The sequence below is a fragment of the Lactuca sativa genome, chromosome 7 (assembly GCF_002870075.4).
Source record: "Lactuca sativa cultivar Salinas chromosome 7, Lsat_Salinas_v11, whole genome shotgun sequence".
In the NCBI taxonomy this organism is placed as follows: Eukaryota; Viridiplantae; Streptophyta; class Magnoliopsida; order Asterales; family Asteraceae; genus Lactuca; species Lactuca sativa.
The window spans coordinates 179,937,815-179,965,722 of record NC_056629.2 but is presented as its reverse complement, the minus strand read 5'-3'; the positions used below and the strand labels follow the sequence as shown (position 1 = coordinate 179,965,722).

Here is a 27,908-nt window from a genome sequence, read left to right as displayed (position 1 = left end):
GTAAATTTAGACACTACCACAAATGAAAGAATCAAATTCATATTTTCAATATTGCTATCAATGGAATCATATAAGCAACACTTCTTTTCCACAAATGCCATTGTTAGGATATTTTAAAATAAATAAAATTCAAAATTTTCCTTTTATTTTAAAACTTTGCGGGAAAACTACCTTACAATGCAAAAGAGCAAGAAAACTATGTTGTTATCTGTTCCTAAGCAATATATCATAACTCCTAAGAAGTAGCTCAAGAATTTGATCTTCAAACTATGTGATAGAAATCCATCTACGCGATCAGATTCAGCATATTCGTTCTTTAAGTTTCTTCAATTTTCTTTGATTTTTAAAACATCAACATGTGACCCAGTCACATCATGTATCAAGAATCTCAGAATAAAAACTTAGCAGAGTTAGATAGTGGACTTTACCTGAAGTAGAGTCAAACTTATTGACTTTACTAGCCTAATGATCTTTCAGGTAAATTTGGCAGCTTCACAACCAATGCCCTTTCCTTTTGGCAATAGAACCATATGGATCCTTTGGGAATGGTACATGGAATAATCTCAGACCTAGCCTTTCTCTTTACCATTTGGTCAACCGATTTGACTATGGCCGATCCCTTTCCATTGGGAAGAGAATGCTTTTTCTGGATTTTCAGTGTCACCATTTTCAATGTCCATAAAGTTTTAAGAAGTTGATCTTACCAAATAGATAAAATCATTAAGGGTCTTGTCATAGTTTGTTTCATAGGAGTCCCAAAGGAACTCACTATGAGACTCAGAAAGTGATTGAACCACCAACTTTCTCAAGACTTTGACACCCAACTCTCCCGGCTTGTCAATATGTGACTACATCTCCAAGATGTGATCACACATAGACCTTTCCTTGCCAATAGGGCTTGAGTGACCTTAAGCTTTTCAAGAACTTGTGGGTTAGGGAGAATAATTGGAGGAGGTGGAGGAAGTGAAGTTCCAAGAGATTTGGGTTGATCATAGATGTCTGAACTAGACATCTTTTGTGAGATATTCAAGATAGTTGATCTAAAGTCCTTAATATAACACCCAATATGAAATATTAAGGCTAGGACCCAACACAATATTTTATAACTTGGAAGAGGGATGTCGTAATCCAAGCTATAGAATATTTGAAGGTAGGTGAATGACGATTCACCAATTTCCACCAAGATAAACGAAATGTATTATTGGTTTTGAAACTCCTAGATTCTTTTGAGATTCATTAAACTATTCAATGGCATGTTTCAATCTCGAGTGGTCCCTTCAGGTTTTGTGACTGGGATGCCGAGGATCACAAAACAAGGTGTGAATAACCATGCAAATATACTTGGTACCCTTAAGTGTTTACCCCTCAATCGATGTGCCGGTTAACCACACACGCTCCATCGATACAATGATAAACATTAAGTTACCCTTTGCCTACCTTGTTAAATACGAGTTACTGTGCCGGTTAACCACACACGCTCCACTAAATGACTTAAACAAAGTGCAAAGTTTAGATCAGCAGATCTAAACTTTACTACCGAAAAGGAGCCGCTTTGGTGACGCGGTTCGGGCAGGGGGGGGCTGACATCCGCGGGTTCCATGTCAAGAGAGAAGGACGGGACGGGAGAGGCATTTTCGGGGACTAGTAGTTGTTCTAGATGTGGACACCTTTTAGGATTGTTTACATGTTTTGCGTGAGTGTCACTTTGCTAAATTGATCTGGAACATCTTTATTCCCACTAAGCATCAAAGTGCCTTCTACTCCTTGGCATTCACGGATTGGTTATGCAGCAATGCTTCTTGTAAAGATCTTAAGTTTGGTTTTGATTGCCAGTGGTGTACGACCTTATGTGCGATAGCATGGAATATTTGGGTTCGGAGGTGTCAAGCTGTTTTTGATGGAGACTTTATTCTCCCTCATGATCCTAACCGGAGGATTGCTAACGATGTTTAAATTGCTGTCTCTACTTTCTATTCGAAGAAAACGGAGCCAAGTATGCAGGTAACCAAGTTTCTTGCTTGGGAATTTCCTTCTGTTCAAATAAAAAAATAGGGATGGTGCTTCTAAGAGTAACAAAGACTTGCATGGTGCTGCCACGGGACATTCGTCAGGGTAATGGTGGCCTTCCCTGAGACTGTTCAGGAACATCTTGATGTGGGTATACCTGAAAAATTCCTCAACCTTCGCCCAGAAATGAAAGAACTTAAAGGGTATATTGACCTTTCTAAACTAAATGCTAGATCTAACAATACAAGGGCAATGATCAGAAATGCCTCTAGGAAAAAATGTCGCTTCAATAATATCCTATCTTTTCTCTAGCCTGGAGCCGACACTCCTAAACCTAAAGCAGTTAGCAAGCAGTTAACCATCTTTCTCAATATCCTCTATGCCTACTTCTCTTCCGAATCCAAGACTTGTTTCAAACTTTAAAGCAGTCAATCAAGCAGCACTTACCGCTATTCCATATATAGCATAGAGCTCTTACACAACGCCTAATAGGCTAGCTGAACTATAAAGGCTGGATTTCCCCGATGGAGAGGCAACCAAAAGGCTATGCTCAGTCTTTTCAGAATCGGATTGGACTGGAGAAAAGAAAGCAATTCATGCAGAATCGGACTGGAGAATGCGATTCATGCAGAATCGGATTGGACTTGAGAATGCCGTTAATTACTATAAGAAGTGGAATAGCCAGATGCGAACTGGTGTTACCAGCACATGATGAAAATAGGTTGCCCAAACGAGGTCTTTCATCCACTAGTACGAGGAAGGTTAAGGAGCTAGGTGCTTTAAGGCTAGCGGAAGGATGTTCTTCCCAAGAATGGTACTTAGAAGAAGAAAAGGTTGTTGTTCCCACAACACTCATTGATACTGAAAAGTGGTCATGAAAGGAGACTACTTTTGCTTTGAATGCTTACCCAAGCTCTTGGACAGACTCGGTTGTGAGCAAATCCTCTCTTCGAGAATCAACCGTTCACTCATGCTTTGGACGAGAGAAAGTCTAATTAGTCTTCCGCTTGAACGGTGATATCTATAATAAAGAATACCTGTCTCAAGGTAAATAGGAGTTCCCGGCTCAAGCTAAATGATACCGGCGCAAGGTAAGTAAATTCTTTAGTTTAGGGAAGGATCCCAAGTGCCATCGATTTAGCTCTTGGAAGAAGGGAAATTCAATTTTGAAGAGTGGGTATAAATAAGAGATCTTCTCTCTTTCCCGTGCTTTAGGAAGCGAGTGACTCCCAGACTTATTTAAAGAGAGTGAAATGAGCCAGTAGCTCTGGGAAAGAAGGAAGAGAAAGGGAAGGAATCACTATAGTTACTCAAAAAAAAAGGTTCGGAATCGAATCCGCTCAAGCTGTGAACAAAGAAGAAGCTCTTGCCACTGTCGGTCTAAGCGTAGTTGGAGGAAGGGGAGATAGGATGAGTGAGGGTTCAATTCTTTTCTGGAAAGAAAGGTAAGGTGCGGAGCGGCAATCAAGATGGCAAGGAAAGTAATTGATAGAAAGATTGCTACTAACGCTTCGCTAATGAGAGTTGGGAGTTGGCTTACGTTCCTCTGTTAAATAGCTCCGATTCTATCCGAATAAGGGAGAAATAGAAAGAACTGGGTAAGACTGAACTCTTCTTTTCTGGTAGTTGTAATGCTAAAGTATATTTTTCCTCGGTAAGCATTATCCGTGAAATGACTCATTTCCATTACTGTTTTCACTCCAAAAGAATGAGAAAGACTCGGGGAAGGGCGGACTGGCGGGAAGGGTGGTACTAAATTGAATTGAGTCCCGATATCCTTCGAAAGTACCTTTTGATAACCTTTTCTCATGCAGAACATAGAATGGTTAGTCAGACTGAGGGCGGAAAAAGAAGACGTTTTACTTTTTTTTGTTTCATATGCTCTTGCGATGCGTACCTGATACAGAGAAATCTTTGCCGCAGCACAAAGCCGTAGTTCATCCAAAGACTACAATTCCATACGTGACAGACAGAATTCAGGAATGCTTTAAAGGTAAAAGGGTAATTATGAAGTCAACAGAGATGCGCAGGTTCCATTCCCTCTGTCCGGAGGGCTTTCGCTTTATATAGAAGCCCCTCAGCACCCGTACAATCAAAAAAATGGAAATTGAATTCAGTGATTGAGATAGCGACAAGTTAAAGCTGAGAGGACGCACCCATTCCCGAAATCCACTTTAATTAAAGCCTTTTCGAAGGCGCGAAAGTTCGCATTTTATCTTTTCTTCAAGCTTTCGCTTGTATTTTCATAGACTAAGTTTAGTAATCACTCTTTAGTAAAGGCACTCGATTAGCTGGAAAAACGCTCTTCTTTCCATTTTATGTGATTTGAAGATAGATATAGATAGAACTCGATCGAACTAAATGCTTTTCGTCTTATCGTATATAAGAGAAAGGTTGCTTTTAGGAGTGAACTTTCTCGATTTCAACAAAACAAGCCGATGGTGATCTCACTTTCGAAAAAGAATAGAAAGCGTACTGACTCTGACTGCTATCTACGATGCGATCAGGGGGGGAATAGCGCAAGGGCTTAAGTCATCGATTCAAATCCTATCTTTTTTTCGGTATGCCGCTCCGCGAGCAAGGAGCGAATGACAAAGATATATAATAAAATCATGGCTTCCTTTTTGGTTTCATTTTAAGTCCTTCTTATTTTTACTATTTTAGCAACTTTGCTAGAAGTAAAGCTTCTCAAGTGGTGTTTTCAATTCTTTTATTATTTAGTGTTCGATTTAGACTTAAACATCAACTATGATCTCCTGTTATTACTTGTCTTGGTTTTGGTTTTTGTCTCACGGATCTTGGTTCGCGCTTTATGGCATTTCCACTATAATAAGTGTAGGAATTCATGGGTACCTGGGATCACTTGGACCATTTCCACTCTGTGTTGTCTTCTTGACCTTTGCTCTGAGTGGTTGGTCGAACACGTAGAATGTGCAGGAGAGGAGGGTTCCTCAAATGCCCAACTCGATTTGGACTTAACTCTGCGTCCGCCGGGACCAACAGCAAAGGAAATAGAAAGGGAGATTTCCTCTTTTCTTTCTTCCTTTGGAAATAGGGGAGTGACCTCAAGTGTACTCCAAAATACTAAGATTAAGCTACAATTGGATGTCGCGTCCCTCGCGAAGCTTTTGAAGATCCGGGAACTTCTGCGGGATCTCCAAAGCAGACCGGTTCCTGCTTTCCAAGCGAGAGATGCTTTATTGAAAGCTCTCGCCCGACGGGAGAGGGACCAGACGCGTGATCCATGAGGTTGGCCGCCCATCGTCGGCTCTACGAACTAACAAGGGGTCGGTCGCGAGAGAGAGAAGGGGTGGTCCGGCGGGTAGGGGGGCTCGTCAGGGGGAGCAAATCGATAAGTCCTTCGAAAGATAGGGCTTCCCGGAGAATTTGGTGTCTTTCTATTTGGAAACAAAGGACCATAAGTCTAATTAGACACTTCGTCTTTATTGTTCCACTAGCTAGGATAAAATTATAAGATGTCCCTTGCATTATTAAAACCTTCTTTTTTGATGTCAAAGACCAGAAGCTACGCGAAAATTTTCATTGGATCTCGGTTGTTCTTAACAGCGATGGCTATTCATTTAAGTCTTCGGGTAGCACCACTAGACCTTCAACAAGGTGGAAATTCTCGTATTCCTTATGTACACGTTCCTGCGGCTCGGATGAGTATTCTTGTTTATATCGCTACGGCTATAAACACGTTCTTGTTCCTATTAACAAAACATCCCCTCTTTCTTCGCTCTTTCGGAACCGGTACAGAAATGGGTGCTTTTTCTACGTTGTTTACCTTAGTTACTGGGGGGTTTCGGGGAAGACCTATGTGGGGCACCTTTTGGGTGTGGGATGCTCGTTTAACCTCTGTATTAATCTCGTTCCTTATTTACATGGGTGCACTGCGTTTTCAAAAGCTTCCTATCGAACCGGCTCCTATTTCAATCCGTGCTGGACCGATCGATATACCAATAATCAAGTCTTCAGTCAACTGGTGGAATACATCGCATCAACCTGGGAGCATTAGCCGATATGGTACATCAATACATGTTCCTATGCCCATTCCAATCTTGTCTAACTTTGCTAACTCCCCTTTCTCAACCCGTATCTTGTTCGTTCTGGAAACACGTCTTCTTATTCCATCTTTTCTCGAATCTCCTTTAACAGAAGAAATAGAAGCTCAAGAAGGAATACCAAAACCTAGTTCACTCGCTGAGTCTCTTTGCATCCATGGCTGAATGGTTAAAGCGCCCAACCGGGCAAATTCGTAGGTTCGATTCCTGTTGGATGCACTTTTTACGTTCAGTTCAATCGCTGCTCACGGAATTGATACATATAGCTCGCCCTTATAGCTTATGGGGCACATCACTCGCTCAACACTCGTTCAAAACATCCACTCTTTCTTCACTCGCTAGGGAAAGATAAAGGATAGATGACTTAAAATCCCGCTTAGAGATCGCAAAACTATAGTCAGAGTAGGAGTTCCCATCCGTCGAGGCCTTGTTTTACCCGCCCTTGGGACTGGAACTGATTGGTTGCTTGTTGTGACAGCCAAGGTCTGAACATTGTCCCACTTCCCTCATCGGGTTCCTCTCTGTTCATCATGGGGTTGTTGGGATAAAGGTGGGTTTGAGACGCGCTGGTACTCTTGATGCGAAAGGATATGGATCTAGAAGCCGAGATCAAAGCGTTAGTTCAAGATAAGAGCCCTTACGAACCAAGGCTTCTAAAGTTGCCGGAGGGTCCATCATCAAGAATGGCCTAAGATGGTCAGAAGCATTCCTAACAATGCTAACCACAGCAGAATACTCCGGCAAAACGGGTCGCCATTTCGCGGAATCGAACGCCCTAAGAGGAAGATTTCATTTTCTTTCTATTTCGTGGAACGAAGTTGATCCATGGTCATCGGGATGTCTATGTTGAAAGAGAACCTAACCTGAAGAGTCATTGGTTTTCCAGGTCGGAAAATGAAGTAAAAAAATCAGGTGGACAAGAGGCGAACCACTCAGCTGATGAGTCAACTATACTTTTTTAAAAATAGCCTAATGAGGAGACGATCATAACCTCTGAGCTCAAAGATGGAAAGCAAATTCCTTTTTTCAGGTTTTGCATAGCTTCCCAAGCGCCCGACTTTCTTTTTGGGTTCCGAGAGGCAGAGTAGCTTCAGCATTAGGGTATGGGATAGAGTTCGAGTGAGGCATCAACCATAGATTGCAGAACTTTCAAGATGCTTCCTTGCGAAAGCCAACGGAGTCTGTACTGTAACTCAACCTTCTCATCCATGGAAGGATTCCTTATTCGATGATAAATGTCAATCGAGGGCACCCTCATTTCCATAGAGAGAATCAGGCTGCACAGAAGGGGGAAAGCCCTCCTACTGAGCAAGATCATTAATTAATATTAATAAGGAAGCACTTAACTTAGGGCATCCAGTCCCACTTCACACAGCACAACGCCTTGCTATTTGCATTCATCCTTGTAACTTACCGAAGCGAGGATCTCATGCTATCATTGAACGGCTACCGAACCACCATACTCAGGTAACCGGTCTAGGTTCCAAGTACATCAACACCCCATAGCTACTTAGGGCCGCAACGCAATAAGGCTTTTCGCTCTAGTTGGGCAATGTAAGGAGGCCTCTTTCGCCATTCTTTCTAAATGAGAAACTTTTATTAGTTCAGTTCGGTATAACATCGATGAGAGGATAATTTTTTAACAGAAGCATATGATTGCCCCTCAATCGCCAGGTGGCTCGCTCCAGGTGCATGAGTAGCTTTGCTGGCACTTATAGCGGCCTCTTTCAGTGGTTCTTGCTTGCTCTTTAAAGTTGATCTGGTGCTGTCTTGTTCCTTCAGTTTGTTCTGATTCCGATGAAGGATACTATATTCCGCCTACACAACTACCTTGCTTGGTGGTTCAAAATGGAAGTCTAGGTATCTGCTTAAGTGGTCTGCTCGTACCGTTCCAAAAAGAGCTACGCTGACAGGCGTATTTTAAAATGTGTTTCCGGGCTCACATATCTAAATTTCAGCGAGATAGGGTGCGGATAGGTGGAATGGAAATTCCACTCTAATCCCTTTAATGGATCCCCGAAGGAGATGGGTGCAAATGGAATTTCAATCAAAGGCACTATGACCACTGAGCATGCCAACAAGGCAAACTCATAAAATCGTCTCCTGTCCCAGGTCACTGAAAGGGAGATACTCGCAGCCGAGCTCTCGTCCCACTCCCGCTGCCAACTTCGTGATAGAACGACCATGCGAAGGGATACGGATAGGCTGCCCTCCCACACTTAAGGCATTGTGTTACACCTTAAATGTCTAGATTTAGCGTTATTGTCAAGCATGTCATTCACTACTAAAAGAAAGGTATGGATATTCTGCTCGAAAGCTTGACGAAGAAGCGTAAGGAAAAAGCATATTTTAGGAAAGAGGTCCAGGTAGCTCAGCTGGTTACAGCTAATGAATGAAAAAACGTGTGTGCCGATTTAGATTTCCTGTCTTAAGCCCCACCTCGGTAGCTCAGCGGTAGAGCGGCCTCTTGTATAGTTCAACAGGTAGTCGGACGTGGGTTCAAATCCCGCTCGAGGGAAAAAACAGAGAGAGCAGCGAAGGGGCCTTTCCTCGCTTCTGTCTTTTTTTTTATAGATCAGTTCAGTCTGTAAACAAGCAGGTGATTTTTAGCCGGGAAACTATAAACTTTCGAATGCAAGCTCACCCACTCTCACCCAGTGGTTAAACTCTAGGATCTGATTTGAATTCCATATTAAAGAAAAGTAGACATCTGCGGCCTAAAACTACACGAGTGGATAGATTTACGGCTACTACTTCCCGATCTTTGTGAACGTTCACTTCAATAGGATATCTCGTTTTACTAGCTCGACTATAGAGAGAGGAACTAATGGTAACGAGCCAGACCAGATGATCTTCAAAGACATCCTTCACCGATCGATTAGATGAGAGAGGTCATTCAGTGTAAGACCTGAGGTAGACGAACGGTTCACTGTCAGTGGTTCCATACGTCAATCCCATCCTGAAGGAGCTAATGGAAGCTTGAATTCAATATGAAAGTGGGCTCTTCCTCTTCGATTCAAGCAAGTCGACCATTGAATCTATTAAACTGGGCCGCTTCTTCCCCCTCCGCAGGAAGACTTCCTTCTTTCCCTTGCCTGGCTGGTTATCTCTAATCGTCATTCGAACCCACAAAGCCTAGCCGCACCGCCATTGTGCTATTAGCCCTATGCCTAGAAAGCCTCAGTTACAGACTGAACTTACCTATAGGAGGAGGTTTGATTCCATTTCCATTTACTGTTGCATGCGATCTTTACACCGACACCCCCATCTATCCAAGCCTAGTAAAAGGAGAATCAGCTGAAAGAAGAGAGAGCCCCCTTCCCGTTGTTGTCTCTAACTAAACCACCACTAGTACACTCTTCCACTATAGATGCTGAAAACCCGATTCCTTGACTTGCTAGTACTCAACCTAGAGATAAAAGAAGTAAGAGCCCCCTCTTGTCGCAAAATAGTAAATTAGGTTTAGTTGGAAAAACAGCTATAAATGACCACTACGAACGAAGGATGCAAGTCCTTTCAACAAACTCCATATTTGCAGAAAAAATGCCACTGTTCTCAATTCAATATAGTAAGGCGTTTCTAATCTTCCTCGCAGCAAGACTTCTAAAAGCCAGTTTCTAAGAAAAAGATTAGAACAAGAGGGCCCTGGCGATTTCGGAACTAGCTTGACTCATTCCACCCGGGGTGAACGAGAACTAGTTCATCACCAGCATGCTTAACTCCTAGGACTTTTGGGATTTAATACTCTTACTCTTTTTGACCAAAAGATGGTGAAGAGAGGAGCTAGATAGAAGTAGTTTTTAATGAGGAGAGGGAAATCTGGCAATTAGTTAAGTCATTTTTTGTTTGGTCATAAGTTGGTTAGAGAAAAGTAATTAGTTCAGTTTTAGGCATACACTAATAGTAGGTTACGATTCAAAAGAAAGAGAGATTCAAGCCAATCGACCGGCTAAGAGGACTATTCAAATTCTAAAGTAGATGTTCATGCTCATATAGCTGCAAAATGACACTTGACCTATTTCCCTTATAGACAGACATGGAAATTAGAAAGTGTCTATCTTATATAGCTGTCAAATGAAAATTTCACTTTTCCCTTCGTAGAGAAGATCATGAATTGAAAAAGTTCTATCAGGGAAAAATGCTAATTTTTTATAGATTTCCGGGCACCAATCCCGACTTCTCCCGTTGCTATAGTATAATAAGAGATAGGCGCCTACCTTAAAGTCACCTATTGAAACTCAAGCATGTTCATCCTGGTTTCTTTCCTTTATAAGACTGGAAGAGATAGAAGGCTCGTCTGTCTTTGCCCATTGATAGATATGCCTGAAGTACCAGAACTCTCTCCCTTAGGGCTCTCTTTCCGTAAGCCGGTGAGGAGTGAGGGATCTACTGAGACTGAGCCATCTTCGCTAGCCGATCTGTCAGTTCTATAGGGTATGAAGCTCTTTCCTAGTATTGGGTTCAGGAATTCATGCTCGCAGGTAAAGAGACTAAAGAAAAAAGAACATAAACAGTCTCTTGAAAGAGAGGAGCATTTGTCCACTCTGTGGTACATGAGCTCCTCGTCCAACTTACTGTCTTCCGATTTCATATCAGTTACAAGCTTGTCATTTCAATCACTTGCTACCTTTAAGGGAAAGCAGTTCGCCCATTGAATCGACTAATCTAAGTCCCCTTCCTATAGAGTGAACGTGAAAGCCGGTCTATAGTCCACCATGCTAATGGAATGTCAGCGACACAAGTAGTAAATTCATTCGTTGACAGGAGCGAGCAGAAAGAGAGAGCGTAAAGAGGGTCTTATCATGATGTCCTGCTTTCCTTTCTCCTGTTGCAGTAGAGTACAGTCTTACCACTAGAATAGAAAATAGGTCCAAAAGCAGGAAGCACAGTCAGGAAGGTAAGTTAGAACTCTTTTCTGAATTCCTATCTATAAAGTCAGGCTTGTCTATACAATACACCAAAGTGAGGTAAAATCATTAGTTAGGCTAGTGGGAAAAAATTACTCTGTTTCCGTCTTTTGAAAGAAGTAAGGTGTTCTTTCTTCATCCTCCATCCATACTACGAGGGCCGGCTGGAATATGTTTGGCTGTTCAATAGCCAATTCCATTTCGGTTCATTTTGGTATGCTGGGAAGATGAAGAGATGAACTTTAGAATTCAGTTACAGAGAAATTCAGCAAGAAGCTTTCAGGTTGGAAAGGAGCCCGCCCTCTTAGGTCAAGCTGGTAAGGCCTTGTTTTTAATGAAATCCACTCTTCAAAGCTTGCCTTTATTCCCTCGTTGTCCGGGGTCCCGAAAGGAATGGCTGGTAGGATTGAAGGAATTCGGACGAAATGTCCACGGTCTGGTGTTGGAGTGAGAGACAGAATTCATCTCATCGCATGGGAGAAGGCTCTCCGAAGCTTCGATTTGGAGGCTTGGGCTGGAGCTCTAGCTAGTTGGACTAGAAGCTAGTTATTCCGGTCTACTTGTTAGGCAGGCCGGCCCTCCTTCATCCTTTTGTTCCAATCCATCCAGACTACTATGGCAACCCATACTAATTGCCCTTGCACTGATACCGGTAAGGGGAGCGTCGGCCAGAAGATAAGGGGAAAAATCGCACAGACTTCTATACAGGGGAAGGACCTTATAATTATAAGAAAGGAAAGATTTCAAAAAGCAAATTAGGTACTTCCAACAGGAGAATAAGAAAGGAAGAAATAAGAGTGGAGAAAAAGGGAAATGGAATTCTTCACAAAGGGAGGGAACGCAAGGGGGACAGCACTAAGAAATTGGAAAAGGGGTCAAAAGAAGGGACACATCTTGATAGGGAAACAACCGGGTATAGGATATGGAAAGATATCAACATGTTTTCTCGAACGAACAGATTTACACCGTCAATGACAGCGCACCAAGGGAACAACGGACAATCACAGCAAAGGCAAGCACGAATGCTGCTGCCTACGAGACCCATCCAGGGGAATCTTACACTGCGCATAGAGAACCCCTCTCACTTTAGACAGAGAGGGAATGACGATGGGTAGCCAAACCGTGAGGCAAAGAACTCGACCGCTATACACGAGGGACCAAGTGGAAAGAGTAGAGCAGCACCTTGCCGTAGAGAGGGTCCTAGAGAGGTTAAGAGTTCTGCACCGGTTGGAGTGGAATAGGAATCTAAAACAGAATTCGAGCAATTGGCTTTAACGAACCTATTTCATTAGAATGATCGAAGAACCCGCTTATCTATAGAAAGAGGGAGAGAGAATGAGAAATCACTCGACTATTAAGGAGAGGAGGGGAGAGTTCGACCGCCCTAAGCCAACCAGAACGGCAAAGAAGAGCTATATTCGGCGACCGGTAGGGAGAGGAGAGGATAAGAAGAGAGAACGTCGACCATAAGGGAGACAACAGTTACTTCGATGTGAGTAGAGTGCCCATTTCCTTACTTATACTAACCTTCGTTTAGAAAGTCTCTCCCCTCGCTCTGACTCTTCCCATACTAAGACTTTTGTTGATCTACCTTTGACTTACTTCCTATCTCTACCCTTGATCCAAGGTAGCCGAAGGAGGGATTTTTACTAAGCTTTGCTGAAAAAAGTTGCAAACTTAAGTTCCGAAACTTAAGTCTTAACTTTGTTTAGTCAGAAGAACATAGAACGGCGGTAGTAGGGCGAAAGGCAAGGTCACATCCTGCCATCATAGCTTGCCTCCCATTGCTTCGTACGAGACAGAGAAAAAAAAAGAAATATAAAAAGAAAAATGGAAGTAGTGAATCAAGATATAGACTATCCTCTATCCGGATAGATAGGCCCCTATGAGCGACTATGCTGATCTTTAGATGTTTTGGCCACGTGCGTTTCCGCTAAGAAGAAGAAGGTTTGGATCTTTAAACCTTAAGAGGATGCTATCGAATGTGCTCTGGGCGCACGTGAGGGATGTGACCTATGTTAGGTCCATAAGATAGCACAGCTTTTAGTGTTCTACGATTCACCTCCGAATAATGAGTAGATAGGGAAGAGCTTTTTATTTTTCTCTTAATAGAAGACTGATGGGTGGAGCAAGTGGTCAAATTACTATAGAAAGAAGAGTTGTAAACTATAGGACTTCTTTTTCTAGTAGTAAGATTTAGTGTTTTTTCGTTCCTTCTCTTCGATAAGAATATCGATTTGAAATGATAAAAATGCCTCTTTATTCTCTTGTGATCAGCAAAAGAACTGCCTAAGCATACTTTTTCGGATCCAAACTTCTTTGTTCTTTCTAAGTCTTCGTCTTGCATAGAAGAACGCAACTGTTGCAAAAACGGGTCTTTCAGTAGTAGGCGGCATCCCCTCTTAGTTGTAAGTAAGCGGAACCATTCCGTTTTGGTTCTTCTCCACATTCTTACCGGGCTATCCAGGAATTTTCCTATGATTTTAGAAACTGAAATTTCGGTATAGAAGGATCTCCTTATTTCTGAATAGATTAGAGTATCATTTTCTTTAAAAGATATGAAATCACCTTGGGAAACTTGAAAAGAAGTAATGCTGACTATTACATTATTAACAAAAAGCCTTCGATGACTTATCGGCTGCCTTGCTTGAGGAAGAGTTTCACTAAAATGGAGACGAACCGGAATAACGTCCGATCTTGTTTCTGGATTGAGTGGAAAAGGGATATATGAAGTTCGTTCTATTCCTCTATGCATCTCTGTGATGGGTAAATCTCCATGAAAAAGGGGCAACTTTCGTGTAGTTTGTAATTGGATGTAACTATTCAGATTTTTTCGAGAATAAATCATTCTCTTAATAGATCTCGTCTTGTTCTTCAATCTTCGAAGAATGCGGCGTTGTATTATTGTAAGTTTCCTGTTCCAAACATTTCCTTCGAGTAGACGACAAGTTTTAAATCTTAATGCGGGCATTCCTCCCTTACATGCATTTGCTTGCAACAGATTCTTACTAAGACCCCATAGACACGGTCTCAGTATCTTCACTGTTGCCCCTCTTCTCAAAGCCCTTCGAGAGGAAGATGAATGTCAATGTGCCATTTTCTTCTTTCCCCTACTATTTACTCTTCTCCTTCACTGCACACTTTAGATAGATGTTTCCATCCAATCAAAGACGGCGAAGCGCCTCTAATCTAAAGGCCAAAGAGTTCTCTTTGCGCTACTACGCATCCTTACTCATAGTATAGTGCAAGTTAGGTTTGGGTATAGCAGGACTTGAACCTGCGACCATTAGGTTAAAAGCCCAATGCTCTACCAACTGAGCTATACACCCCAAAAAAGATGTAGTAGTAAATAAGCATTGGTGCGGAAAAGAAAAGAGGGCGGCCCCTCTTCATCATATTAAAGGGGCGCGACTTTGTATGAGGCTCGTACTGCAGAGCGAGTGAAGAAAATGTAAGGGCGCGCGCTAGCGCTCCTGCAAGAAAATAGCCTAGCTAATGCGCCCCTTATTGAAAAGTCAAGGATATTGAATGATCGATATGAGAAAGAAGCTCTCAAGCATTCGAAGAAAGCCGGCCTTACTCAACAAGCACCTTTCTTAGCTTAGTAAGGTTGCTTGTTTCCACTCATTGAAGATTCTATCTACAAAAAAAGGTCAACGGGGGGGGGGGGGGGGGTACTAAAATGGCTCTCACTGACACCATCTACGAGAAGGTGAGGTCGTCTTTATTTCCAGCCGCCATACGGTTCGCCTTAAAGCCTTAAAGACAGAGAAGGGGAGGAGCAGTTATCTATGTAATTACGGTCTTTGGTGGCCGGGGCGAGCACTCTCTTTTCTTTGTAAAATTCCGTCTTACCAAACAAGACTGACTTCTTACCAACCCGCGAAGGGTTGTGAGGCTGGACCAGGTACGAAGAATGAATCTATATCTGTACACGGAAGGGCCGGCGGCTGCTCAACTATTCGAGCGCAATGCAGTGGTATTGGTTCCGATTCGACAAAGGTAGAATGCTTGGTCGAAGGTCCAGTACAGTAGGTAGCAGGCGTGTTCGTTTTGGCTCCCGAGCGAGAATGAGAAAGAGGCGATGCACCATCCTTGCTGCTATGTACGTTGACCTTGACTTGACAGATTCATCCAATTGAACCCAAACTCAAAGGAGGACCACAAGCTCGGGGCTCGACGAAAGAGAAAGTCTCGGCATTAAGAAAATGGGGTTAGTTGTGAAAGAGGCATTCATTTTTTTATGAATATTCATAGCTGAGTCTACTAAAAGAGGGACCAGCTCATCGTAGTGATTAGAGGACACCTCTGATCGTTCACCTCTAATGTGACACGTCCCCTCCCAGTTTGATCAACGGGATCAGTCGGCTAGAGAGCGGGGCTATTCTTCTTCCGAGGAGACAAATTAGTCTCTTGTACTGACCGAACCCTCAGTTCGGAGGTCTTCGTCAACATGTTACGAAGCTCCAGTATGGCGGTCAACTTGATGCGGGAGAGGCATGAGTGCAGTTCGATCTTGTGGTCTATTCCTTTTTAGTGAGTAGGGCCTCTTTCTCGTTGATCAGTTCGCCTCCGCTCTATTGAAAGGTCTCCATTCCTACGGCGGTTTTGTCAATGAACCCGTGGATAAGTAGGCCTTTCTTGCTGACCGATCTTCTGCCGAGTTCCTTCCTTCATAGTCAAATTTGATGATACGCTTTGGCGATGTTACCTACCAAAGAAAAGGCCTGCTAGGTGATCGAAATCGCTCAGGTCAGCGAGGACTCACTCACCTACTCCTTATCTAATACTTTCTTCTATCGACTGAATTAAAAAGGCGACCCGCCGCGCCGGGCTATAAGATAAGAGACAGCTGTTGTACTACTTGACTGGTAAGAAAGAGCTTTCGTAAGAACTGGAAGACTCTTGTATGTACGATAACCCTATCTTCCGCTACTGGTGGACTGTTGCACATAAAGGCCGACAGAAGCAACCTTTCTTAGCGCGCTTTTCAAGCGCTTAGCTTCTGCTATAAAAAGGTGGCAAGGCCATAAAGTAAGTGAAGTTGCAAGCCTAAGCCAAGAAGGTACGAACGAAGTGACGGGCCCTTTTAGAGAGAGGGGGCGGCTTTCTTGTGGTAGTCATTGCGAACATCTCTCCTCTTCTCTTAGCGTGCACAGTTTGCTTACGCCTTAGGCACATCTATCTTTCTTAGTTTCATGCTGGCCTAATGAATTGAATATGAATAAAAGTCAGTCTTTTAGTAAGCGTATATAAGCAGCTGTTTAGTGTATAAGCAATTCTTTAGTGGTCGCACCGGTACGATGGAGGTTGGTTGAAGATGATGTTACGCGGCGTTCAGAACCAGTCTTGAAGTGAATGAATTAGAAAGAACGAAGAAGTAAGGAAATGAGACGACTCTTTCTTGAACTATATTATAAATAGACCTTCCCCTCCACACCAATCACGAGTTTTTCTCCATTCCTCTCATATATCGTCGTAATGCCCTTAATGCTAGGTTTTGAAAAATACTTTTCATGTCATTCCCATTTAGGTCCGATTCGGATCCCTCCGTTGTTTCCTTTTCCTTCCGCACCTTTTCCTCGAAATGAGAAAGAAGATGGTACACTTGAATTGTATTATTTAAGTGCTTATTGCTTGCCAAAAATCCTACTTCTACAATTGGTAGGTTACCGGGTTATTCAAATAAGTCGTGTTTTCCGTGGTTTTCCCATGTTACAACTTCCGTACCAATTCGGTCAATCCGGAATGGATCGGTTAAACATTTCATTAAGGAGCCTGGTCTTGACTTTTCTGTGTGGTATTCATTCTCGTTCGGCTCTTGGAATCACATCCAGTAGTGGTGGGAACAGCTCGCAAAATCCAACCACTTCACCTACTTCATTGCCCCCAACCCTTTCTCGTTCCTCTATTGAAACAGAATCGTTTCATGTTCTTTCATCGATTGGTTATTCCTTTCCGTTCGTATCTCTTTCTCCAATTTCGGTCTCGATTAGTTCACAAGATTGAATGGCCAATTCTCCTCCGGACCCTCGATTCGATTGTTTTCCAAGAATGTTGAGCCGGGTATGTAAGCCATGTATCTGGGAGGAACTTAAAAGAAGGGCTTTTGTTTTTTTTCACCCCGTTTTGTGGTCTTGCAGCTATTTAAATAAATAAGAATATAAAATTATATATATAATAAGACTTTTTTAGAAGAAAGATTCTATATATGTCCAATCCCCAGTGGTGGTGGGACCAACCAAGATGTATGTCGTCCAACCCAACCTCAGACTCTTTCTTCCCGACCTATTTGACTCTCTGGCCGCAGTTATAGTTATTTAGGTGGTATCCCGAGATTGAAGAGATCGAATTCCTCCGGGGAACACACAAAACAAAGATATGAACTGGGTAAATAGAAATGGAAAAGAGATGTTTCCAATTCATCAAAACGAGAAGCTTTTTCTACATCCATATGATCTACTAAAGTAGATCGGCATTGCCCATATAATAAAAGCCGATCTTGGTCCATGGAATCCCAAGAAGGTAAGAACTCCAACCTATCCGATGCTTCTTCGGCCAAATACGATATAGAAGTGGGACCTGCACTATGCGCAAGCTGTGCGAAAAACCGCTTCTTTTTTTCCGGTTCTGAAACAACTTGGGCGAAATAGGGTTCTACCGGGAAACCATGGATTTTTTAGTTTTCGCCATTGGTTACTGGTTGAGCCACTGGAATGGAATGAGATAAGAATCTCTGGAGATCTTTCCTCTCCACTTACTCGTAACAGGCTTTCCCTCTGTAGAAGACTTCTTCCGAATGGCATAATTGGGAGATTGATTCCTCGATCTTCAAAGAAAACTGACTCCTCCTACTCCTTCTTCTCCTTTAGGATAGGATCGTCGTTGGTCCTTTTTTCACTAATGATCTAATGATCTCACCATTTTCTAGTAGTTCTCGCGAACGCGCGAGGGACTATCCTTTCTATCGCTTGCCCTTTCTTTTCACTCTCAAGACAAGGCTCTCTCTCTTTTATAAAGCGAAGCAAAGCGCATGGCGCTGAAAGCTCAATAAACACAGACGAACACGATGTAGGGCATAACATAAATGAAACCGCTGATCATTTCATAAAACATATATGCATGACCTTTCTCGATGCTTTTTTTGGGTGACTCACCAACCGACCCAGCAGTGATCGATGACAGAATGGTACGAACAAATCAAAGTCATTGGATTTGGTAGTTCTCCATGGACTTCTCTCTTTAGCCCTTTGTATATGTTCATAAATGGGTGTGCACCTCCAGATGGGCGGGGGCCGGCCTCCCACTCTCTTATCTTATGCAACATTTATTAGCGGTTGGGTGGATCGTGCAATAAGCCTCTCTCGACCCTCCGTTTCTCATACGTCTTTATGAAAGCCTCTCGCCTTTCGAGATCTGGTCCATCATCAACTCAGTCAGATCTTCTTGTTTGCCCGATTTGATTAGGCTTCCTTTAACGGATTTGATCAGCATTTCGTGCCTGCAGTCCTGCTGAATTCGACCTTTTATCAGGGTAGCGTAGTAAGGTTAGAGGCGCAACTAGAAGAGTTGGCCCTATTTCTCTTTTTTGATCAATTCGATTGCAGTCTCCGAAGTCCTTCTTGATCGATGGTCCCCATTAGCATTAGTGCTAATTAGCAACCGCTTTTTTTGGAAGGCGAGATACTTATGTGTGACTGCGGATTCCACGGTAGTAGTAGTTCTAGCTCTACATTAGGAGCAGGGGGATCTATCTAAAGGAGGTACAGACCCCTTCCATAGTACGGTACGATGCAGCTGAAAAACTTAATAGGCTACCACGGCTCGCTTCGCTTTTGTTGTGGAGCTCACTGCTTTTGGAGTAGTGCTTGCAGCTTGCTGCTTTCTGTTCAAGCGGAGCTCGCTGTCTACTCCACGAGTCGCCACAGCTTCGCCTATGCCACTTGTATATAGACAACAATAGCGCCCAAGATTTCCCCTTCGCGTAGTTCATTGAACCTTCCAACTTCACTCCGTGGCCTGTGCTAAAGAAGCGTGTCTTAACTAATTCCTTTGAACTCATTTCACCTATTCTACCTCTCGATATCTCCTCACCTTGCACCTTTTCTTTCTTTTCCTCATCCCATGATCCTTTCCCATGTCATGGAAGTGAGCTCCTTCATCGCTCCTTCATTCTTCATAACGACTATAACCAAGCTGCCAACCAATAAAGCAAGCACCTTCATGGACTGAGACCGTGGAAGCTCCGTTAGCACCTTAAGGCTGTCTTTATCCTGAGAACCCTCGGGAATATTCAGAGACTCGGCTAGTGCTTCTAGGCCCACATTCGGAGACAGACCAAGCACCTCTCTTACCAATTCACTATCTAATAAACCGGACTGGCTTATTATTTGAATGAGATCGGAAAGAGAGGAGGTACCCCAAATCTTCCAAAAGGCGCATACGAAAGGTTCTGAAAGAATTGAAAAAGCTCTGAAAATAAACAACCCGACCTGAGGAACTACCAACAACGAAAGAACTAGCAACAGCAGGAGAAACCATTTCTAACCTCAGCTTCACCCACTTCCTTGGGATTCTTTCTTTGATGATATGCTCTAAGCCCCTTTCAGAAGACCGAAGTCATTGGTGCTTTGCATAAGGGGTAAGAGTGCCGTAAAGACTATTGGTACCTATCATAGACTTGACTCATTTTATGGGCTTGAATTCCTTTCCCCGAGTTAGAGGGGTTTTCTGAAGGTCTTCCTCAAGGGCCACTTGGTTCTCAAAAAGACTGTTACCCCCGGCCAAAGTAGAAGTAGGCAAACGGATGTTTCTGGGGGGAACTACGGGAGACGGAGACAGGTGGTTAGGCGAGATTCTAACTTCTGGCTCATCGCAATTCCATTTCATAAAGTGCAAGTCCAGTTTTCTCTTTTTATGAAAGTGAAAGTCAGGTTAGCCCCTTCTTTCAATTCCAAAGATGCTCTCAAATTGCTGTTCAAGATTATTTTACCCTAAGGCTTCTCGCGGTCAGGCAAGCCTGGAAGAGCGTAGCATGTATCCAACCATCCGAACTACTTACTGAAGGGCAAGCACCAACGAATTACTCACTTCATTCACAGCACGGGGGAGAGACAGAGAGGGGTCAGTAATAACTCACAGCCGGGGTAAAAAGGTCCTACTTCCTTACTCACTCAAGTCATTGCTTTGACCGAACCATAGGCCGAAAAGAAAAGATTTTTTAGATACTTGTTACAGGCCTGACCAAGAGCGCAAAAGAGCTTTATTTAGAATTAGAGTAAGGGCATGCCATTTGCAATGCCTTTTCTTGCTTTCGACAGGACCCCCTTCCGACAGGAGAAAAAAGATTACGCCAATGCCAATTGCCAGTGATATAGAGTTTCTAGTGATTACGACTATAAAGGGTAGGAGATGAATTAAAGAATCGTACTGCAACTGCTGAAGAGAGATCAGAGCTAGTACTAGAGGAAGCGATAGCGGACAAAAGAGCTCAGAGAGCAGTGCAGCTAAGCGGGAAGATCTGTGATCTATTTGAAAGAGCATATCGCAAAGACCAGTATATTGCACATACTGATTGATTGATTGTATAGATTGAGTCTCAATTAGAGAGTTATGATATATCTATAGTACCCCCGCCGATGAGACTTTCCAGCTCGAGGCTAGAAGCTACCAACACTTTAATACAAACAAAAAAAAACAGAAATCGGAATTCGTGGGGCCCGAGGCCTTACAGAAAAAGATCGATGAACGATTAAGCGAGACTTTGCCTTAGAGACCAATGAAATGAGACCAAGGAGCTTTATTACACAAAAGTTCTTTGAAGACCTTTTGCTTCTACTTCCCTGCTTACTATTGCTATCACCTCAACTGCTTTGACCTGCTCACTTAGAGTGAAGATCAATAATGGGCAGAAAGGAGTTCACACAAGACCACAGAGCGAGAGAGAGCCTTCGCTTACCTATTTAACCGTGCCCTCCTATCACACCTATCTCCCTTTTCCTCCTGTCACATCCAGTCTCAGTTATGCTTCCAACTACCAAGCTTGGACGTATAGCAAGATTGAATAAGAGATATGGCATATGGGAATAATATATGAAATCACAAAGGCTGGAAAGAGACTGGAGAGGAGCGTGGAAAATACTTAATAAAGCACCTTAGCAATTACTAGTAATGCCCCTATCGACCTCAATCTTGTTTTTTGCTAGCTTTAGTCTAGAACTAGACTATCTCATTAAACGTCGAATATCCCTATGATGCTAGACAGTGAAAAAGGAAGGAGTCTACTTCTTTGCTGGCTTGACTCTAGAACTAGTAGAGGAAGGAAGCGATGATCGGTCTATCCCATTAAGCGTAATCCCACTAGCCAATGAAAGGACTACTCTTCTTGGACTGTGAGCGATGACACCAGATCAGAGCTAAGTGAGAGACGATAAATGCGATTAAACTGCTTTATAACTACTCGATTTATAAGTCTTGTCTAAGTCCTAGACTTGAATGAAGCAGCCTGGCTGAAATTCGTATTTGCTTTTGCTTTTCTTGTTCTCTTTTCTTAGTTAGGCCCAAGAAAGTACAAGATATGGCTTGACTAATATATTAAGATGATAGCTAGAGACTAGAGATGAGAGTGCAGGATCTAGATTTGCAACAAATATTCGACTTTGCGTATGCAAATTGTTATGTACCAAAACCAAAGAATATCGTCGATGGGATACAAAAAAAGAGGATCGTACTTCGCTCATGCACTGTCTTTTCACCCTCCTACCGCTGGTAAAGCTAGCAGTCTAATAAAATTTCTGCATGTTAAGACAACACACTAGTACATTTTCATTGACCACTGAGACCAACCCCCAAGCCCAGTCTTTGAACTAATAAAGATGGCATAGTAGAAAACTTCAGACTGACTATCATCGCGCTTGAAGTCCACCCAAGAGAGTTCCCCGGCTTCTCGTGATGAGCGCAGCGCAGCAAACGGTGTTTGCGCCAGAGGAGGGTGGTGAGAACCATTGAGCCATTGGCTTGCTGAGCTTTTCTGATTTGGGTTTCTCACCCACATCTCCGAGAGGAGGGCTTTTTTCGTTATAGAAAAGAAAGGTCAATGAAAGGATTCAGTAATGACGCCATGTATCACCATTGAGTGCTGTGCTGAAGAGAAAAAAACCGAAAAAAGTTCCCCACATTGGGAGAGAAAAGAGAAGACTGCGGTCAATGATCAATTGTGCACATCCTTTTTGGATGGTCGACTTAGAGTGAAAGCATACGAACATAGACTTTGTGACTGACTTCGCCGTATAAGCATATCTTCACTGAAAGTCATTAGGGCTGCTTTTGCCCATGCCATGAATGAGAGTGAGTCCAGTCCATCTTCCTTCCCTGGATATGCTGTGTCCTCTACATTCGCTTCGTCCTCCGCCTCTACTGCGCAAAGATTTTGATCCCCCGATTAGTGAGTCGTGAAAGCACCTACCTTATGTTTAGACGTATTGGTTTCAGTGAAAAGCCAAATAAAGAGTTTTGCGTGTGCCTGCTTTAGTAAGAGTAAGGAAAAAGCTTGAAAAGCGTACTTGCTTTAACAACGAAAAGAGGTTCCTTCAGCGGTTCAGCTTTAGGTCTCGGTTCAGGTGCTTTTCATGATTGTAGTGTTTGATTGGGCACGGGCGTTCCTGTCCTTACTTAGAGGTCAAGTTGCCACCTGTCTATCGAAGGGGGATTTCCCAGCCTATCTCGGTATATGTTACCGAAAGAAGGAAGAAGAATCTAATGATTTCCCTAATTCCGTGAGAAAGAAAAACCAGTTTGTTAGAGCTGGGGAAGAGAAGCAATCAACAGAATGGGTCCCTGTTGTTCACAAGTGAAGGCACTGAACAGATCAAGATCTCATAAATTCATTCTCTTTCTTGATTCAAATCAGAAAGAACTTCTTTCGCTATTGAAGCCATGCCTGAGCTGTCAGCTTATTAGCATCCCTCTTCTGCGTTAGGAATTGTCCAAAAAGGTTCGATTGAATCCCATGCTTTCATGGTCCCTATCTCTGCCCCGACACTGGCCGACACGTAGGTCTATTCCGCGCTTTCCTAGGTGCGCATCTCCATCTACTAAAAGTAGGGGTGGTTGCCATAGATAGATTGGGTCATTCGTAACCAGAGCAATAACCGATGCTACAGCATAAACTAAAGCTATACGTGGTGGCCCCTAAAGGCGTAACTGACAGGTTCTGTTTTATCTGCCCATCCGAGTCATCCCGTACTCCAAAAAAGCAGAGGTGAGGTCCGGAGAGTGGGACGGATCTACCTGGCCAAGGTGCCAATGTCAAGTGGTTATCCAAAGTGTTGGAATATGCTCTACCAACGGTACCTAACTAGTCTTTCTTTTCGGTAAGTAAGAATACATTGACCAATGGAGGAGAACCCCCAAAGTAAACATAAATGAAGGGGCATACCCCACCCCAGGCAACCAAACAAAGAACTCAAGACACTGCCCGAGCTCTAAAATAAAGAAACTAACCTATGGAAAAAATTATTGAAATTAGATTACGATTACAAAGGCTAAAAATAATCCAAGTTTCTACGTAATCAAAAAGAGCCTAAGGATTAACCGAAACTAAGCACATACTAAGCCCAATAAGACACATTGGCCTAGATATACATGAGGCCAACTGAAAAACAGGTATACACATCAAATAAACTAGGATGAAACATAGGATTCGGTGGATGATTCGGCATCCTTTATTAATTGCGTATATAACGGTAGCCCTTCCTAAATAGTTTTTGAGTAGGCTAGGAAAGAAAGAAGAAATGATAGAGCGAAATGGGTTGGTTGCCCAAAGGGCTATCTGATCTGATCATGGGGGGATAGCACAAGGGCTTAAGGCATTGGTTTGCTAAATCGACATACAAGAAGATTGCATCATGCATGGGTTCGAATCCCATTTCTTCCAGTCTTTTCCTACTGAACACTTTCCTGCTCAAGATAGGGTACTAGAAAGGGGTCATACGAAGGCTCTGTTCTTTTTTTAGATCTAGCCTGAATGACTCCTAAACTAAAGGTTTTCATTATATCTAAAGTGTGTAGTGAGGGATCTTTATATTATAGGTAGCCAGTCTTTACTTCACTCGACCCAAGCAATGCCCAAAGAGTCCCATGCCTTTCTTGGTCGGACCAAGCCAACTGGCGATTTCCGACAAGTCTTTCCTAATTTTTAGAGCAAGAAGTGGAACTACAGGGATGAAATGAAAAGTGTTTCTTACGATTACGCCCAACAGCCCACTTGAGCAATTTTCCATTCTCCCATTGATTCCTATGAAGATAGGAAACTTGTATTTCTCATTCACAAATTCATCTTTGTTTATGCTGCTAACTCTCAGTTTGGTCCTACTTCTGATTCATTTTGTTACAAAAAAGGAGGAGGAAACTTAGTACCAAATGCTTCGCAGTCCTTGGTAGAGCTTATTTATGATTTCGTGCTTAACCTGGTAAACGAACAAATAGGGGGTCTTTCCGGAAATGTTAAACAAACGTTTTTCCCTTGCATCTTGGTCACTTTTACTTTTTTGTTATTTTGTAATCTTCAGGGTATGATACCTTATAGCTTCACAGTTACAAGTCATTTTCTCATTACTTTAGGTCTCTCATTTTCCATTTTTATTGGCATTACTATAGTAGGATTTCAAAGAAATGGGCTTCATTTTTTAAGCTTCTTATTACCCGCAGGAGTCCCACTGCCGTTAGCACCTTTTTTAGTGCTCCTTGAGCTAATTTATTATTGTTTTCGTGCATTAAGCTTAGGAATACGTTTATTTGCTAATATGATGGCCGGTCATAGTTTAGTAAAGATTTTAAGTGGGTTCGCTTGGACTATGCTATATATGAATGATATTTTGTTTTTTATAGGGGATCTTGGTCCTTTATTTATAGTTCTTGCATTAACCGGTCTGGAATTAGGTGTAGCTATATTACAAGCTTATGTTTTTACGATCTTAATCTGTATTTACTTGAATGATGCTATAAATCTCCATTAAAGTGGTTATTTATTTATAATTGAACAAACGCGAGGAGGCGAAGCCGCTTTACCGAATTGTAGAGGTGAAGGTACGAGAACTTCCCCCGAATCGACAAAAAGATTCCGAGCACGTCTGGTCAAAGTATATCTTGTCTTTACCACGAGCCATTTTCCGACTAACAAGAATGAAAGTTTTGCACATATCCGCGGGTTCTTCAATTTTATTTATTCCTCATAGACGAAAGAAGTAAGGTGGTATACTATATTTCTCCGCTTATTTGAACTCCTTCTAATGACCTATGCATTCTGTTATCATTTCCAGTTGTTCGATCCATTGTGATTTGGTTCCTTGGTGTGGAGAGATCTCTGCCATAAAAAGAGAGAGCTCGTAGGCCTTATTCTGCAGATCAAAGAGCGACTTAATTCCCCATTCATACGAAATAGTATTTTAGTATAGAACAGAGGCATTGTGGGCCGACTACTATGACTACATGCGCAACTAGTGCAGTGGCTTGGAAGCAAGCTACCTTGACCATATTCCGAAGTTCTAAATATTCTACTGATCAAAGGCTGTAAGGGCGGGCTGCTCTACATTCAGCCACATCACAGTGACCCCCGAAGTGATCTTATTCTAGTTGCGGGACGAAATCCGACAGCCAATTGCTGGCTCTGAATAACCAGCCTAGCAAGAAGCTCAATTCTTCTATAACATAACGGGGCGGGGTTGCGCGCGAGCCGAGTGATGTAGGTGCACAAGAGTACTTTACGCCACAACCATCTCTTTTTTATAGGTTATATGGACCGATGCCTGCTGCTTCATCTGGGAGAAAATAATCATAGATATGCCGGTCATTAGAAGGAAAAACCACCATAAAAAGATTCCTCGTGTATCATATGTAGCAAAATTATGAACGGGAGCTAGCAATCTGGACCGTATTGAAGAGGTTCCTGAGACACAGCATGGAAGAGTCACAATATTCAGAAACGAGGTCCAAGAATGAAGAAGGGGTAGAATTACTGAATGAATACGAGCTGTAGCTAATACCCGAGGCATAAAAGAAGCATTTTCCACAGGATTCCGAAACCACCAGCCACCCCAACCTAATTCATGATGAGCCCACCAACTTCCTGGCAAAATGCCTACGGTTAAAAAACACCGACATGTCAAGATCAAAATTCGAATTGGTTCCTGGTCCTGGTCAGAGACCACTATGTTCGTGCCGGCGATCCAACAAAGAAGCGAAGTAGTGGTCTCTTTCTTTCCATTACGAACGACATGCTTTGCCTGCTCCCTCCCCGTATCCACTAGCACTCCTGTCCAGAGCGAAGAGAAGGCGAAACGCCGTCGAAGCAACATAAGCAGGCTTCTATTGCTTCGTAACAATAGAGCAGGATAGCCTTTTGCGCCCATATGTTTTAATTTTAGGGTAAAGAGCTTGCTTGTTCTACGGGATCCGACGCATGCAGCAGAGCGAAAGAGCCTTCCATTCTTTTCGGCGTCATCCTTCCGCATTGGCGGCGAGTGGAGTGCCACAATCCCATTCATCATTTTTCATCTACATAAGCCAAAGCCCATAGCACTGGCGACGTCTCCGGCATAAATGCAAGGAGGATGTATATCTGATATAGGATCTTGTGGAACAGGATTTAATTCTGCAAATGGTTCGGTACGAACGAAGAAATTTCGAACAAAAGGGTCGGAACTCGCCGATACGAAAGGAGAGAAAAACAAAGCAATGCCAAGAGCTCCATGAATCTGCTGTTCATCAATAGACGAAGCTCTCTCTTTATCATCTCGCGCCAGATGCAACAAAGGATGAGTCCTTTTTCCTTCTCGCGAACCACAGAAGCGCCTAGCACCCAGAGGAGCAAAGTTCTTTGGGAAAACAGCGCATAAAAAAGGGCTGGCCCATCAAAAGTCCGGCGCCTTCGCGAACGAAGTTCAGAATCAACAAGGGTTCATAGAACGAAGGGAGTGTACAACTGGGTCGTAGCCCCAATTTTTTGTTCGTAACTAGGGAGAGATAGAATGGAGTTCTTCACGAAGTTTGAGACAAAGGAATAAAAAAGACTTTCTCTATGGCCTCCTCGTTTTGAGACATTATGGCTTTGGGGTCGACCCCGGTAACAAAGAAGGAATCCATAAAAACTTAGGATCCGACACCATGATAAAATACTACCCTCAGGATTAGACCATGTCCCTGAGATTTGATAAAAGAAAGGTGAATTTGCGGTCAATTCGTTGTCATTGGATAAGTTATTAGGAATATGACGGAACGGAAGACCAAGGAAAGAAAGAAGAATGCACCAAAATGCAGGTGCTGCACCAAACACTGGTGGTTCTTTCTTGTTGTAAGTGAATGCAACGAAAAGACCCGGAAATAACGAATAATGAAACAATTCATATATTGACGTGCTCATTTCAAAATTTATGCTTTGTTATTCCCATCATCCTGTGGTTTCAGGATGATATACAAGAAAGGTGGCAGGATTCGAACCTACACTCTGACCATGCCTCACCGCCTTCAACCAATTAGTCTCCGTTACAAGGTAGGGCGGGGTGAGGAAAGGCAGAAATGAGTTCATGCCACAACGATCCCTATGGAAGGGAAATTTATCAATATTTTTGGCTCGCAACAAAGCTAGGGTCCTGTTCGGGCAAGCTATTGATTCCATTACCGAACCAAAGAAGATTATTCCCTTAGTCCTATCTATCCACCTCTCCATACACAATATCTTGAGTACCTATGATGGTGACCACATCTGCTGGCATGTGATGTTTGGACATATAATCGAGTCCTTGTGAATGGGCAGAGCCAGGTGCTCTTATTTTACGACGGTAGGGACAATTGCTTCCATTACTGACCAGAAAGACACCAAATTCTCCTTTAGGTGCTTCAACTGCGGTATAGGTAGAAGGAGCTGGTACGGAAA

General features: G+C 42.9%; 3 protein-coding genes, 1 non-coding gene and 2 pseudogenes across 4 annotated transcripts; 3 read left to right on the top strand and 3 right to left on the bottom strand.

Annotated features, from left to right (window-relative positions):
• The first annotated feature begins 5,327 nt into the window (after positions 1–5,327).
• Positions 5,328–6,236, top strand: LOC122194926 (putative cytochrome c biosynthesis ccmC-like mitochondrial protein). The gene has a single exon (XM_042896262.2). It carries the CDS (start codon positions 5,484–5,486, stop codon positions 6,234–6,236), a length of 753 nt encoding a protein of 250 aa, XP_042752196.2. The 5' UTR covers positions 5,328–5,483.
• A 6,632-nt stretch (positions 6,237–12,868) lies between these two features.
• On the bottom strand, positions 12,869–14,210 carry LOC122194925 (ribosomal protein S4, mitochondrial-like). Its single transcript, XM_042896261.2, has 2 exons — positions 12,971–14,210; positions 12,869–12,939 (listed from the first exon to the last, which is right to left on the bottom strand). Exons 1-2 carry the CDS (start codon positions 13,947–13,949, stop codon positions 12,884–12,886), a joined length of 1,035 nt encoding a protein of 344 aa, XP_042752195.2. The 5' UTR covers positions 13,950–14,210; the 3' UTR covers positions 12,869–12,883.
• A 24-nt stretch (positions 14,211–14,234) lies between these two features.
• On the bottom strand, positions 14,235–14,307 carry TRNAK-UUU (transfer RNA lysine (anticodon UUU)). Its single transcript has one exon. It is a non-coding gene; the product is annotated as a tRNA-Lys (tRNA).
• A 2,908-nt stretch (positions 14,308–17,215) lies between these two features.
• Positions 17,216–18,043, bottom strand: LOC111914395 (uncharacterized mitochondrial protein ymf1-like; annotated as a pseudogene).
• A 6,041-nt stretch (positions 18,044–24,084) lies between these two features.
• LOC122194923 (ATP synthase subunit a) lies at positions 24,085–25,048 on the top strand. The gene is given in 3 exon segments (XM_042896260.2): positions 24,085–24,147; positions 24,149–24,365; positions 24,368–25,048. Coding segments are annotated over 3 exon segments (891 nt in total). The 5' UTR covers positions 24,085–24,099; the 3' UTR covers positions 24,994–25,048.
• Positions 25,049–26,575: 1,527 nt separating this feature from the next.
• LOC111914921 (uncharacterized) lies at positions 26,576–26,794 on the top strand (annotated as a pseudogene).
• The last annotated feature ends 1,114 nt before the right edge of the window (positions 26,795–27,908 follow it).

What these genes read in the sequence shown, in the direction of transcription:
- LOC122194925 (XM_042896261.2), bottom strand. Translation starts at nt 13,949, where the DNA reads ATGCCCGCATTAAGATTTAAAACTTGTCGTCTACTCGAAGGAAATGTT. An exon ending in TCACATCCCTCACGTGCGCC is followed by an intron (nt 12,940 to 12,970) that starts CAGAGCACATTC and finishes TCCTCTTAAGGT; the next exon opens with TTAAAGATCCAAACCTTCTT.
- LOC122194926 (XM_042896262.2), top strand. Translation starts at nt 5,484, where the DNA reads ATGTCCCTTGCATTATTAAAACCTTCTTTTTTGATGTCAAAGACCAGA.